The 15808-nt window shown below is 41.2% G+C and overlaps 2 protein-coding genes across 4 annotated transcripts in view; one reads left to right on the top strand and one right to left on the bottom strand.

The window, feature by feature from the left end:
* The window catches only part of LOC138325662 (neuronal calcium sensor 2-like), a 119128-nt gene that overhangs the window by 79641 nt on the left and 23679 nt on the right, over positions 1-15808 (top strand). The gene's annotated exons all lie outside the window — the stretch shown is intronic.
* Positions 11008-14634, bottom strand: LOC138326463 (golgin subfamily A member 6-like protein 7). Its single transcript, XM_069272564.1, has 4 exons — positions 14292-14634; positions 12737-13082; positions 11579-11917; positions 11008-11356 (listed from the first exon to the last, which is right to left on the bottom strand). The coding sequence occupies exons 1-4, from the start codon at positions 14632-14634 to the stop codon at positions 11008-11010; spliced, it is 1377 nt and encodes a 458-aa protein (XP_069128665.1).

The following is a 15808-nucleotide window of genomic DNA, read 5'->3' as shown; positions in this document are numbered from 1 at the left end:
ATCACATAGGACTCACACCCTTATAGTGAAGCAGGGAGGCGAGAAACACAATGTTTGGCATGAATATACCCACATTCTCCATCCTCATTCTATTTTTCTAAATGACCAAAAAACAGGATGGAATGATGTTCCGTGCTTTTTTAACGTTCAGTCGAGATAAGAGGAGACACATGTGCAGACCTACACGTTCTGTGTTAGAAATCAATCCCAAACACGTTTTAGCATCACGGGTTGATGACAGTGGAAGGCTTGTTTTAATTAAGGTTATTTTGCTGTAAACATACAGTATAGCCTGACTTTACAGACACTCTGTATAACACAGCCACCTTTGTTTTAGTTTATCTAGGACATGTACAGGCAGGTTTTGGGGGGACCAAAGCGGCCATTTCAGCTTTATTTCACAGCTGTGTTTAATTAAGTTTGTTTTAGTTTACTGACAAAGTTGTAAGGACAGGAGGTTTGTTTAGTTTTACGTCTATTAACAGCCAGGTATGTAAGGACAGGCCAGGTTTGTTTAGTTTACGTCCTATTAACAGCCAGGGTCATGTAAGGACAGGCCAGGTTTGTTTTAGTTTTACGTCCTATTAACAGCCAGGGTCATGTAAGGACAGGCCAGGTTTGTTTTAGTTTTACGTCCTATTAACAGCCAGGGTCATGTAAGGACAGGCCAGGTTTTGTTTGTATTAGTTTTACGTCCTACTAACAGCCAGGGTCATGTAAGGACAGGCCAGGTTTGTTTTAGTTTTACGTCCTATTAACAGCCAGGGTCATGTAAGGACAGGCCAGGTTTGTTTTAGTTTTACGTCCTATTAACAGCCAGGGTCATGTAAGGACAGGCCAGGTTTGTTTTAGTTTTACGTCCTATTAACAGCCAGGGTCATGTAAGGACAGGCCAGGTTTGTTGGTGGAGGAAGTCCTGGGATTCAAACTAGCAATACAGAGGAAGAGTGTTTGTGGTAATATGATGAGACATCTTAACCACTCTGCCACCATGGCCCCTTAGTGATGGAGCAAGGGCCACAATGGTAGAGTGGTTCAGATATCTTAACATGGATTATCATAAGCCCTTAACCTATGGGTCGTTATTGAAAACCATATGGGGCAGTTACGATGTACATGTACTGACTGCAGGTTGGAGGGGTGAGTCTATAGGAACTCTGGCTTTCCTCCGCCTGCCATTTCATGACCCTTATTGTTTACAGAATATTTCAACCAAACAAACTGATGGAAGTCCAGGAGCTAGACTTGATGGAATTAAAATGGACTGTGTGCCATAGAGAATACTAGGGTATTATATTCTTATAACAATGATTAGTGACATGATACAATGTCTGGTAAACAGTAAACGACTAAACAACAGGAACCACAAACGACAGCCAACATGGAAACAATTACTTGGACTAGCCATAATCTTGTAGCGTTAATTGTCAGACAGATTGTCTGTTTGTTAATTGGTGTGAACATGTGTAACAGGGTATTCCCTACAATTGATTACAATACCAACTAGGCTGGACACTTCATTCTGGCCAATGATGACCACTGTGGGCATTGAGGCTGGTCAGGCACATGTAGACATTGGAATGGTCATTAAGTCAACACTTGGCCATGAGAGTGACCACAAAATAGAGGCTGGTCTGGCATGTAAAACTGGTCAAAGATGACCATTGTACAATGGTTAGGCACAGCCAACACTCACTGGCCTGTGAGAGCCTGACCACAGAAACTGGTCAGATATGTAATGGCTGGCCAGGCACACATAGACATGGGCAGGGTCAACAAGTCAACACTGACTGAAGATGACCAGAGGATAGAGACTGATCAGGAACATGATCACATGGTCATGAAATCAACACTGACCGATGATCATGATAATGAAATCAACACTGACCGATGATCATGATAATGAAATCAACACTGACCGATGATCATGGTCATGAAATCAACACTGACCGATGATCATGGTCATGAAATCAACACTGATGAAATCAACACTGACCGATGATCATGGTCATGAAATCAACACTGACCGATGATCATGGTCATGAAATCAACACTGACCGATGATCATGGTCATGAAATCAACACTGACCGATGATCATGGTCATGAAATCAACACTGACCGATGATCATGGTCATGAAATCAACACTGACCGATGATCATGGTCATGAAATCAACACTGACCGATGATCATGGTCATGAAATCAACACTGACCGATGATCATGGTCATGAAATCAACACTGACCGATGATCATGGTCATGAAATCAACACTGACCGATGATCATGGTCATGAAATCAACACTGACCGATGATCATGATAATGAAATCAACACTGACGGATGATCAAAGACATAACTATCAGCAAGTCATAGTTACAAGAGATGGTCAATTTCATTGCAAACAATTCTACTTTTAGGCTTTCAGACTAACAGACCATGAAACAAAAAAAAATATAAAAATATAAACTTTATTTATTTTACATCGATTACGAAACAAGTTATACAACTTATGTAAATCACTCTCGATAACCCGGATGTAAGCGCGCGAGGGATCTTAGTGTGGGAGGAAACCGGAGTGCCCGGAGAAAACCCACGTGATCGGGCAGGTGACCCCTAACCTTTTCACGTCCGTGCTGGGGATCGAACCCCGGCCGGCTAGGTGAAAGGCGAGTGGCTTAACCACTACACCACCCGATCACAGATTGACAATATTAATACAAAAATATATGATTTTAGAATTGTTTAGTACATGTCAACTAGGAATAGAGGGATAGTGCTTGGGAATTATTTCAAAAATGAAATTTTATGTGCAGATATCTGAATTTTCTTACTTGATAATTCTTGATTAACACAATTTCCTGACTCATGTTTGATCATTGTATTTTCCAAGTAAGGAGCAGGACCTTTTGGCCTTTTTCTGATTATAACTTTGATATTCCATAGAGCGAGGCAGGTTTATATTTAGAGGTGTCGGGAGATATTTCTGATTCTCCAGAGCTGTATTTGATTCATCACTCATAGATCCTGACAAGGCTGTGTAATTAGGAATACTTCTGGTCGTAGTGTCTTAAATCATTGGCAGAAACTCATCTGAAATGTGCCACCATTAATTGATATCATCTTGGATGTGGGGAGCTCCTCTCAACATTTGGCTTTCCATCAGTTTTTTCTGATTGCATATTGGACGTGTATATTTCCAGTGACTGCGTTCATGTAGGTTTTTGATATGGCATACAGTTTTATTGATATGAAAACAATTCCTATAGGAGTGATACGGGTCCCCATTCATCATGTAGCAGATATTGATGTGGAATGCGATGTGATCCTTTTGTTACACCAGATATTCTCATCTAATCTGAATAGTTCCTTGTATATCCCATCTTCTTCATTCCTTACCATAGAAATCTGCATTAAAATAGAGCAAAGGGGAAACTACTCTAATTACTCCAGTTATTGCTGCAAAATTAATCATATTTTGCCATGCACTCTCATAATTCTACAGAACCGTTTGGATCCTACCAGATCAAAGAAATGGAAAGGTCCATTTGGAAGCAAGGTAAGACAGGTTGATAATAATATCGGTGTCAGATAACAGATGAGAATGCCAGTCTAAAGTCGGATGGTATCAACTTCGATATTGTATCATCTCAGAGGTAAAATCAATTGCCTAGAAAATGTAGACATTTACTCTCTTATCTTATTGCCCATGAGAAATGTTACAGATTGTCTGATTGGTTGTGCTGGATGTTATGGGTTATCTGATTGGCTAGCTTGATATGATTATCAATGTTGTTCTTTGAATTTCTTATTTTGTAGAACATCATTTTTCAGGCTCCGATTTTTCGAAACAAAAGTGCAGACTTAAGTCAAAACTTAAGTTTTTCTCCTTATATGTAGCTTATATGAAAACTTTAGACTTAAGTCAGTTTGGGACTTTAGTTTGTTTTGAGAAATCGGGGCCAGGAATCAAAATTCTGTAAATATGAATTATGAGCAATTTCATATTAATTGGATATAAGGATTGAGTTATGAATGAATCGACTCAAACTAAGTTCATTTTAATATTCTGTATATCATCATGATCATGTTTCAAAAATGCAAAATTCAAATTTAATGTTGTTGTAAATTGTTTTTTAAAATAACTGTAAAATAAATGAAGAGGGTAAAGTTGTTTCACATAAACTGGTGTTTGGTTTGCAGTGAAATCAATACAGGCCATGTCCCTATTGCTTGGCATGGCTTCTAAGAGAGCTAGAATCCTTTTCCAAGATAACTGTAAAAATCTGTAAATAAATGTGAAATGTCAGTGACTGAAATGGTGAAACACGGCTTGTGATGTAACTGTACATGTAAGAGCTGATAGTGAGGCTATACAGACTTGATAGTGAGGCTGCACTCCTAGCCGATAACACTCGGTCTAAGATCAATTCGGCACACATCGGTCAGAGATAATAGGTTGGGTCTGTAAAACTCATTAGGGCCAGGTAACCATCCCTAATCTAGGAGGTGGGGATCCAGGGGCAGGTTTCTGACAAAGGTAGTCTTAACTAATCACCTCATTATCTCCGCTGTTTCGTTGTACTTGAAGTCATATTAAAATTTGTATTGTTGTCTCATTCTTAATTGATCCTGAAACTCTGTGACAAATTTTACCTGCATGTTGAAAACTTGTAGTGCTCATTTCCAATGTGATTGGTGACTTTTTGTGTCAGTATTTTTGGAAGGGATCTGCTGATAGCTAATGACATCATTAAATTGGCAGACAAACCCATATCACTGTTGTTACCCTGATGTCACACATATCACACAATGACATCACTATAGGGAATGAGTAATGCTATGTTTTATAATACATATCAAGATACAGTAAATGAAAATATTTGTTGTTTTATAATCAACTACAATCAAACCTGTCTATAAAGACCACCCTAGAGACAGATGAGAAATTGTCTTTATAGGAAGGTGGTCTTTATAGACAGGTTGCATTGTATTAAAACTGGTTATTTGGGATCCTAGAAAAGTGGTATTTTCATGCAGGTGGTCTTTATACAGAGGTGGTTACTAAACTAGATTTACTGTAATCAGTGCCCAAGGACACCTAAACACTGATTTCAATATGATTGAACCTTGTTTAATATAATGAAATTTCGCTCTAGTAAATTTAACATAGTTGCGTAGTGGTTAAGATGTTCCTCTGAGTTTCAACTTAGAATCCCATGTAGGACAGTTGCCAGACTCTGACCATAGGTTGATGGATTTTCTCTGGTAACTTTGGCTCTTACCATACTCCTTAACCTCAGATGTTGTTACATGTAGGTGGCTGTTAATAGAATGTAAAACAGAAACACGTTTATCGTCAAGCAGCTGTATTTATGTTTACTGCAAAGCATTGGTAATATCCTTGCAAAGCAGCCTTGCCCTAAAAATAACAAAATATATGTGATGATGACTGTGTAGTGCACTCTAGTCGGTATATAAGGCTTTGTGAAAGAGTAATTGTAGTCGTTTGTTATGAAGTAGTCAGACACTCTTCCTTCTAATAAACTAATTTACAGAAATTGCTTTGAATGAATTGGAACAAAACACCAGCTAGCCTCCACAGTTATCGATAAACGTGGCCCAATACTTGAAGCTTGACAACTTTCGAGGATCATTCAACCAAGCTAGCATCGAATCGTACCGAGTGTGGAACTCTTCTAACATAGCAGTAATTTAATTGCAGATTTATGTTACTGGTCGTCTAGCATGGCCAGTCACAAACATCCACAATCCAGAGGATCATGCTCCACTGTGGTGGCATTTCGGCTCTCTTTATGTTGTATAATAGGAAGCAGTAATGGCCGCTTTTAGAGCAACACAAGCAGATGACTTTGGTGTCGAGATGTGTAAAGGTTATGGTGGTCATATCCTGGTACACTTGGCCCTAACCGAGACATTTAACGTGTTCACAACAAACAGTTTAAATGTAATGTGTACTTTAGAGTTTGTCATACATTTACTGGGTGTCGATTGATAGTTTAAAGTTTTAAAAATGTTGATGTAGCAGGAAGTATCACAGACCATTTAATAAACCAAGAAAAGCTAGAGTTCTATGACAACACGCTTAAATGTATTTGTACAGGTGATAAAATACATATAAGAAATAAAGCTTTTTAAACAAGATCTATACAGTTGCATAAATTGATTCCAATTGATAAGAGAGCAAAAAGTACATATGTAATAAAGTGACCAAAGAAATCTAGAAAACAAACTGAAAAACAAACAAGGTTATCCCAGGCAAATGAATTTAATTCAGCCAATCAAACATTCAGCATAAGTTGATCTGAAACCATGCAAGCCAACTAGATATTCAACATCTTGGTCCAGAAGTAGACAAACAATGTATATATTGGATATAATGGCTATAAATTTATTGGCAAACTTGATTGCATGTTATTGTTCACAAAACAATTTACACATGGCTGAAGTCTGAAATCAACCATGACAATCAACAATTTAACAGAAGTAGTCAGCCAAACAAATTCTCAATGTTTTTCCAAGAATCAAAGAACATCAGATTCAGAACATGTTTTTAGGAAGCTCAGCAGTTGGCCAACCAAACAGCCCACAAGTAAGTCCAGAAGCAACTGATATTCAGCAGAGCAATAGGACAATGGATATGACCTTCGACACCATTGTGAACTGTTAGTATAGATTGTGATTCCTATACTTTTACTACAAGTCAGTCCATCTTGTATTACTGCCATGAAAAATTAACAGGAGTTTTATGGCCGTGATCTATTGCTTTGGATGGTTACTTCAGCCAGTATAATCTAGCATTAGGAAATGTAATGTCAGCCATGCATAAATGATAAGAACAGGGGTCCAGAGGATTTATCACCGACTGATAAATACCCGCTATGTCAAATATGGATTTTTTTGTGATTAGTTAGAGAAACAATGACATAATTTGATGCGCTGATGAAAGTGAACTAATTGTTGCTGTTAGAGAGCAGAGTTATCTGTTACCAGCAATCAAAAAGTTCAGAAATATGACTCAGTGATCTTTACCTTCATGTTTGACCTCTGTGTGTCATTTGTGTTGTCCAGTAACGGTCAATACTAAAGATGGATGACAATTGTATAATAGCAAGGTCGAGGATGATTAAGCAATTTGTAAAGGTCTTTGTCAGATTGTCAAAACTTTTACAACAAATTATTAGACCTTATAGAAGTCAGAAAAAATGGCATACAAGTATATCTCCACAATTGATCACCATAACAATATTTAATTGCATTGTTATCTCGACATAGGACACATGTCATAAAGGTATAAGATGCAAATTTCATTGGAATATAGTCAAACCTAGCTTAGCAATTACCTCTGTTTAAAAACCGCTTGCTTAATAAGACTACATTATTTGGGTATCAAATGGTCCATTTCAACACAATGCGACCTATGTAGAAAGACAGTTGGCTATTAAGGCCTTTTTTTATTTATCCCATGGGTGATGTTTATTGACAACCTTTACTGAACATGACTATCTGTATATATATATCTCTATTTAGGGAATTAGCATGGTAAGTATACAATAAGAAAAAAATTCTATCTGACTCAAATTTGAAGTAATCATAAAAACTTTTCTCTGCTATAGCAATTGAAATAATGGAAATTCAAGCTACGTAAAGCATCAGATAAGGTTTGAGGGGATTGTAGGATCTGAGGAAGGTCAGACAGGAAAGGTCAAGTCTGTGTAGGCATTATAAGGACCAGAATCTGTCTTGGGGACCAGTTCTGGGGAGGGATGGGGCGAGGAGGGATTTTAGTAGAGAAAGAATGAGTTGAAAGGATATAGAAAGTTAGGTGTATGGGGACGTTAATGTACTCTTGTCCCTATAGACTTCTTACTATTTTGGTACAGGATATAGAAAGTTAGGTGTATGGGGACATTAATGTACTCTTGTCCTAATAGACTTCTTACTATTGGGTACAGGATATAGAAAGTTAGGTGTATGGGGACATTAATGTACTCTTGTCCTAATAGACTTCTTACTATTTTGGTACAGGATATAGAAAGTTAGGTGTATGGGGACATTAATGTACTCTTGTCCTAATAGACTTCTTACTATTTTGGTACAGGATATAGAAAGTTAGGTGTATGGGGACATGAATGTACTCTTGTCTGAATCCGAATAGACTTCTTACTATTGAGTACAGGATATAGAAAGTTAGGTGTATGGGGACATTAATGTACTCTTGTCCTAATAGACTTCTTACTATCGGGTACAGGATATAGAAAGTTAGGTGTATGGGGACATTAATGTACTCTTGTCCTAATAGACTTCTTACTATTGGGTACAGGATATAGAAAGTTAGGTGTATGGGGACATTAATGTACTCTTGTCCTAATAGACTTCTTACTATTTTGGTACAGGATATAGAAAGTTAGGTGTATGGGGACATTAATGTACTCTTGTCCTAATAGACTTCTTACTATTTTGGTACAGGATATAGAAAGTTAGGTGTATGGGGACATTAATGTACTCTTGTCCTAATAGACTTCTTACTATTTTGGTACAGGATATAGAAAGTTAGGTGTATGGGGACATGAATGTACTCTTGTCCTATAGACTTCTTACTATTTTGGTACAGGATATAGAAAGTTAGGTGTATGGGACTATTACTCTTGTCCTAATGACTTCTACTATTTTGGTACAGGATATAGAAAGTTAGTGTATGGGGACGTTAAGTACTCTTGTCCTAATAGACTTCTTACTATGGTACAGATATAGAAACTACTCTTGTCCTAGGATATAGAAAGTTAGGTGTATGGGGACGTTAATGTACTCTTGTCCTAATAGACTTCTTACTATGGTACAGGTTATAGAAAGTAGTGTATGGGACATGATTAACTCTTGTCCTAATAGACTTCTTACTATTGGTACAGGATATAGAAAGTTAGGTGTATGGGGACGTTAATGTACTCTTGTCCTAATACTCTTGTCCTAATAGACTTCTTACTATTTGGTACAGGATATAGAAAGTTAGGTGTATGGGGACATGAATGTACTCTTGTCCTAATCCGAATACTTCTTACTATTGGGTACAGGATATAGAAAGTTAGGTGTATGGGGACGTTATGTACTCTTGTCCTAATAGACTTCTTACTATTGGGTACAGGATATAGAAAGTTAGGTGTATGGGGACATGAATGTACTCTTGTCCTAATAGACTTCTTACTATTTTGGTACAGGATATAGAAAGCTAGGTGTATGGGGACATGAATGTACTCTTGTCCTAATAGACTTCTTACTATTTTGGTACAGGATATAGAAAGTAGGTGTATGGGGACATGAATGTACTCTTGTCCTAATAGACTTCTTACTATTTTGGTACAGGATATAGAAAGTTAGGTGTATGGGGACATTAATGTACTCTTGTCCTAATAGACTTCTTACTATTGTTGTACAGGATATAGACTTCTGTACTATGGGGACATGTCTACTATGTCAGGATTAGAAACTAGTAAATAACAGACTCTGTAAACTTTTGTATGTTTTACAAACAATTGAAAAGTTCATGACACAACATATCAATCACTCTTAATGACCACAATGGAAGCATTAACACAGTGTCTTTTTTGGAAACTATACAGTTAGGGGGATATAAAGCCTTGACTATCATTACAGTTATGATCACCTGTAGTAAGCCTCTTTATGGTTGATGTGTTCATGACTGTGACTTCTTCTATTGACTATAGAAAGTTAGGTGTTCTATCTGGTGACCTTAATGTACTCTGGTGTTCCTAATGACCTTTCTTATCTGACTTTGTGGTGACAGGATTCTAGAAACCTTCTATGTGCTATGGGGACTGTTTGATGACCTGTTCTAATACATGTGACCTTCTTACTGATTGGTGTACAGGATATAGAAAAGTTAGGTGTTACTGTGACCTTCTAATGTACTCTGTTGGTGACTTCTTAATGTGACAGTGATATGTTCTGTGTACTGTGGACCTGACTCTGTCCTAATAGACTGTCTTACTATTTTGACCTACAGGATATAGAAAGTTAGGTGTATGGGGGACATGAATGTACTCTTGTGTGGCCTGACCTTGTTCTGAAAAAGTAGACCTTTCTTACTATTTCTGACTTGTGACCTGACCTGGTCTATGAAAGTGTACCTGTCTGACTGTGACCTGACCTGTCTGACTGTTAACCTGTTCTGACTGTTGACCTTTACTGATACTGTGACCTGACCTGTTTCTGACTGTGGACCTGTTCTACTGATGGTGACTCTTGACATGTAGAAATATAGGATGTGACCTATGGACCTGTTCTGACTGTGTTGTGTGTACCTAGTTATGACAGTGACCTACCTTGTCTGACTTGTGACCTGACCTGTTCTGACTGTACCTTCTGACCTGACCTGTTGTTTGGTGTTCTGTTTTGACTGTGACCTGACCTGTTCTGACTGTGACCTGACCTATTGATACGTGACTGACCTCGTTGTTAACTGTGACCTTGACCTGTTCTGACAGTGACCTGACCAGGTCTGAGACTGTGACCTGACCTGTTCCTGACTGTGACCTTCTATTGATGGTGGCCTCATTGTTGGTGTCTGGTTCTGACTGTGACCTGACCTGTTCTGACTGTGACCTGACCTACCTTGTTCTGACTGTGACCTTCTATTGATGGTGACCTCTTGTTGGTGTTCTGTTCTGACTGTGACCTGTTGGTCTGACTGTGACCTGACCTGTCTGATAATGTTGACCTGACCTGTTCTGACTGTGACCTTCTATTGATGTGACCTTCTTGTATGGTTGTGACTCTGTTCTGACTGTGACCTGACCTGTCTGATTGATGACCTGACCTGTTCTGATGAGTTCTAATGAGTGACCACTGGTGATGTACTGATATCTGACTGTGACCTGACCTGTTCTGACTGTGACCTGACCTGTTCTGACTAGTGACCTGACCTGTTCTGACTGTCTGACCTTCTATTGATGGGGCCTCTTGTTGGTGTGTTCTAGTTCTGACTGTGACCTGACCTGTTCTGACTGTGACCTGACCTGTTCTGACTGTGACCCTGACCTGTTCTGACTGTGACCTTCTGACCTGATGATGAGTGACCTCTTGTTGGTGTACTGTACTGACTGTGACCTGACCTGTTCTGACTGGTGCTTCTATTGATGGTGGCCTCTTGTTGGTGTTCTATTCTGACTGTGACCTGACTGTTCTTGACTGCTGTGACTATTGATGGTGACCTCCTGTTGGTGTTCTGTTCTGACTGTGACCTGACCTGTGACCTGACCTGTTCTGACTGTGACCTGACCTGGTCTGACTGTGACCTGACCTGTTGTTCTGACTGTGACCTTCTATTGATGATGGCCTCTTGTTGGTGTTCTGTTCTGACTGTGACCTGACCTGTTCTGACTGTGACCTGACCTGGTCTGACTGTGACCTGACCTGTTCTGACTGTGACCTTCTATTGATGATGGCCTCTTGTTGGTGTTCTGTCCTGACTGTGACCTGACCTGTTCTGACTGTGACCTGACCTGTTCTGACTGTGACCTGACCTGTTCTGACTGTGACCTGACCTGGTCTGACTGTGACCTTCTATTGATGATGGCCTCTTGTTGGTGTTCTGTTCTGACTGTGACCTGACCTGTTCTGACTGTGACCTGACCTGTTCTGACTGTGACCTGACCTGTTCTGACTGTGACCTGACCTGTTCTGACTGTGACCTGACCTGTTCTGACTGTGACCTGACCTGTTCTGACTGTGACCTGACCTGTTCTGACTGTGACCTGACCTGTTCTGACTGTGACCTGACCTGGTCTGACTGTGACCTGACCTGTTCTGACTGTGACCTGACCTGTTCTGATAGTGACCTGACCTGGTCTGACTGTGACCTGACCTGTTCTGACTGTGACCTTCTATTGATGGTGGCCTCTTGTTGGTGTTCTGTTCTGACTGTGACCTTCTATTGATGATGGCCTCTTGTTGGTGTTCTGTTCTGACTGTGACCTGACCTGGTCTGACTGTGACCTGACCTGGTCTGACTGTGACCTGACCTGGTCTGACTGTGTCCTGACCTGTTCTGACTGTGACCTGACCTGGTCTGACTGTGACCTGACCTGTTCTGACTGTGACCTGACCTGGTCTGACTGTGACCTTCTATTGATGATGGCCTCTTGTTGGTGTTCTGTTCTAACTGTGACCTGACCTGTTCTGACTGTGACCTGACCTGGTCTGACTGTGTCCTGACCTGTTCTGACTGTGACCTTCTATTGATGATGGTCTCTTGTTGGTGACCTGTTCTGACTGTGTCCTGACCTGTTCTGACTGTGACCTTCTATTGATGATGGCCTCTTGTTGGTGTTCTGTCCTGACTGTGACCTGACCTGTTCTGACTGTGACCTGAACTGGTCTGACTGTGACCTTCTATTGATGATGGCCTCTTGTTGGTGTTCTGTTCTAACTGTGACCTGACCTGTTCTGACTGTGACCTGACCTGTTCTGACTGTGACCTGACCTGTTCTGACTGTGACCTTCTATTGATGATGGCCTCTTGTTGGTGTTCTGTTCTGACTGTGACCTGACCTGTTCTGACTGTGACCTGACCTGTTCTGACTGTGACCTTCTATTGATGATGGCCTCTTGTTGGTGTTCTGTTCTGACTGTGACCTGACCTGTTCTGACTGTGACCTGACCTGTTCTGACTGTGACCTGACCTGTTCTGACTGTGACCTGACCTGTTCTGACTGTGACCTGACCTGTTCTGACTGTGACCTTCTATTGATGATGGCCTCTTGTTGGTGTTCTGTTCTGACTGTGACCTGACCTGTTCTGACTGTGACCTGACCTGTTCTGACTGTGACCTGACCTGTTCTGACTGTGGTTGGACCTGTTCTGACTGTGACCTGACCTGTTCTGACTGTGACATGACCTGTTCTGACTGTGACCTGACCTGTTCTGACTGAGACCTGACCTGTTCTGACTGTGACCTGACCTGTTCTGACTGTGACCTTCTATTGATGATGGCCTCTTGTTGGTGTTCTGTTCTGACTGTGACCTGACCTGGTCTGACTGTGTCCTGACCTGTTCTGACTGTGTCCTTCTATTGATGATGGCCTCTTGTTGGTTTTCTGTTCTAACTGTGACCTGACCTGGTCTGACTGTGACCTGACCTGTTCTGACTGTGACCTTCTATTGATGATGGCCTCTTGTTGGTGTTCTGTTCTGACTCTGGCCTGACCTGTTCTGACTGTGACTTTCTATTGATGGTGGCCTCTTAATGGTGTTCTGTTCTGACTGTGACCTGACCTGTTCTGACTGTGACCTGACCTGTTCTGACTGTGACCTGACCTGTTCTGACTGTGTCCTACTTCTATTGATGGTGACCTCTTGTTGGTGTTCTGTTCTGACAGTGACCTGACCTGTTCTGACTGTGACTTTCTATTGATGGTGGCCTCTTGTTGGTGACCTGTTCTGACTGTGACCTTCTATTGATGGTGGCCTCTTGTTGGTGACCTGTTCTGACTGTGACCTTCTATTGATGGTGGCCTCTTGTTGGTGTTCTGTTCTGACAGTGACCTGACCTGTTCTGACTGTGACCTTCTATTGATGGTGACCTCTTGTTGGTGACCTGTTCTGATAATGACCTGACCTGTTCTGACTGTGACCTTCTATTGATGATGGCCTCTTGTTTGTGTTCTTTTCTGACTGTGGCCTGACCTGTTCTGACTGTGACCTTCTATTGATGGTGACCTCTTGTTGGTGAGCTGTTCTGATAGTGACCTGACCTGTTCTGACTGTGACCTTCTATTGATGGTGACCTCTTGTTGGTGACCTGTTCTGACAGTGACCTGACCTGTTCCGACTGTGGCCTACTTCTATTGATGGTGGCCTCTTGTTGGTGACCTGTTCTGATAATGACCTGACCTGTTCTGACTGTGACCTTCTATTGATGATGGCCTCTTGTTTGTGTTCTTTTCTGACTGTGGCCTGACCTGTTCTGACTGTGTCCTACTTCTATTGATGGTGACCTCTTGTTGGTGAGCTGTTCTGATAGTGACCTGACCTGTTCTGACTGTGACCTTCTATTGATGGTGACCTCTTGTTGGTGACCTGTTCTGACAGTGACCTGACCTGTTCCGACTGTGGCCTACTTCTATTGATGGTGGCCTCTTGTTGGTGACCTGTTCTGATAATGACCTGAACTGTTCTGACTGTGACCTTCTATTGATGACGGCCTCTTGTTGGTGTTCTGTTCTGACTATGGCCTGACCTGTTATGACTGTAGCCTACTTCCATTAATGGTACGTGGCGCCATGTTGACTGTAGCCTGTTTGTTGATGGTGCCCTGTTCTTGGAGACTATCTGCTGTCGATAGCCTTTTGTTTGCCTCATGCTGTTTGTAACAGCCTGTTGTTGGCCTCCTGGTGTTTTTAACAGCCTGTTGTTGGCCTACCATATTTAACAGTCTGTTGTTGGCCTCCTGCTGTTTGTAACAGCCTGTTGTTTGCCTCCTGCTGTTTGGTACAGCCTGTTGTTTGTGCCATCCTGTTGGTCTCCTGTTGTTTGTCTCCCGCTGTTTGTAACAGCCTGTTGTTGGCCTCCCATTTATAACAGCCTGTTGTTGGCCTCCCATTTATAACAGCCTGTTGGTGGCCTCCCATTTATAACAGCCTGTTGGTGGCCTCCCATTTATAACAGCCTGTTGGTGGCCTCTTGTTGTCGGTAGAAGCCTGATGGTGGCCTCTTGTTGTCGGTAGAAGCCTGATGGTGGCCTCTTGTTGTCGGTAGAAGCCTGATGGTGGCCTCTTGTTGTCAGTAGAAGCCTGATGGTGGCCTCTTGTTGTCGGTAGAAGCCTGATAGTGGCCTCTTGTTGTCGGTAGAAGCCTGATAGTGGCCTCTTGTTGTCAGTAGAAGCCTGATGGTGGCCTCTTGTTGTCGGTAGAAGCCTGATAGTGGCCTCTTGTTGTCAGTAGAAGCCTGATGGTGGCCTCTTGTTGTCGGTAGAAGCCTGATAGTGGCCTCTTGTTGTCGGTAGAAGCCTGATAGTGGCCTCTTGTTGTCGGTAGAAGCCTGATGGTGGCCTCTTGTTGTCGGTAGAAGCCTGATGGTGGCCTCTTGTTGTCGGTAGAAGCCTGATAGTGGCCTCTTGTTGTCGGTAGAAGCCTGATAGTGGCCTCTTGTTGTCGGTAGAAGCCTGATAGTGGCCTCTTGTTGTCAGTAGAAGCCTGATGGTGGCCTCTTTGAACCTAATACTGTCTGATTATGCGTTAACACATATTCTCTATGTATTACTGTGTGTATGCAATAAAATGCTCATAAGAGTGAATGTTCCTGCGTATAGAGTCTCCATGTGATACAATACACACAATTAAATTTCAGCATTTTGCTCGGAGATCTGTCAGCAGTGTTTGAATTATTGCCAAATGGTGGAGTTGATTGAAGGTCTCCACGAGTTCACTCGGTGCAGTCCTACACATGCTGTTGGGTGGCAGCTGTACACATTGTGCTTGGACTAATCCATGTGACCTTTTTATTCTGAATTTCAAACCTATAATCAGTATAGACAAAAAGATGTTATGGAATTCCAGTATGGCTTTGAGCTGAACGTTATTTTAAATCAAGAATGATTGCTTCATGCTTCGATATTGCTTCAAAGTTGGTAAATTGCTTCTTTTGCTTAAAACTGTTTTTCAGGCTGACATTGTTGATGTTTTTGGAGACTGATGTGGATCATTATGTTTTTGGAGACTGATGTGGATCATTATTTGATCAGCTTTCATTTCATTTCAACAAATTTTATTGCAAA

This window comes from Argopecten irradians, chromosome 6, assembly GCF_041381155.1.
Source record: "Argopecten irradians isolate NY chromosome 6, Ai_NY, whole genome shotgun sequence".
Classification (NCBI taxonomy): Eukaryota; Metazoa; Mollusca; class Bivalvia; order Pectinida; family Pectinidae; genus Argopecten; species Argopecten irradians.
This window is presented reverse-complemented; position numbering and strand designations above follow the sequence as displayed.

Coding starts and splice junctions, on each gene's coding strand:
- LOC138326463 (XM_069272564.1), bottom strand. CDS start 14,634: ATGGGAGGCCAACAACAGGCTGTTATAAATGGGAGGCCAACAACAGGC. Junction 13,083..14,291: donor GCCACGTACCATTAATGGAA/GTAGGCTACAGT, acceptor CAGTCAGAACAG/GTCAGGACACAGTCAGACCA. Junction 11,918..12,736: donor TCAGGTCACAGTCAGAACAG/GTCAGGTCACAG, acceptor CACCATCAATAG/AAGGTCACAGTCAGAACAGG.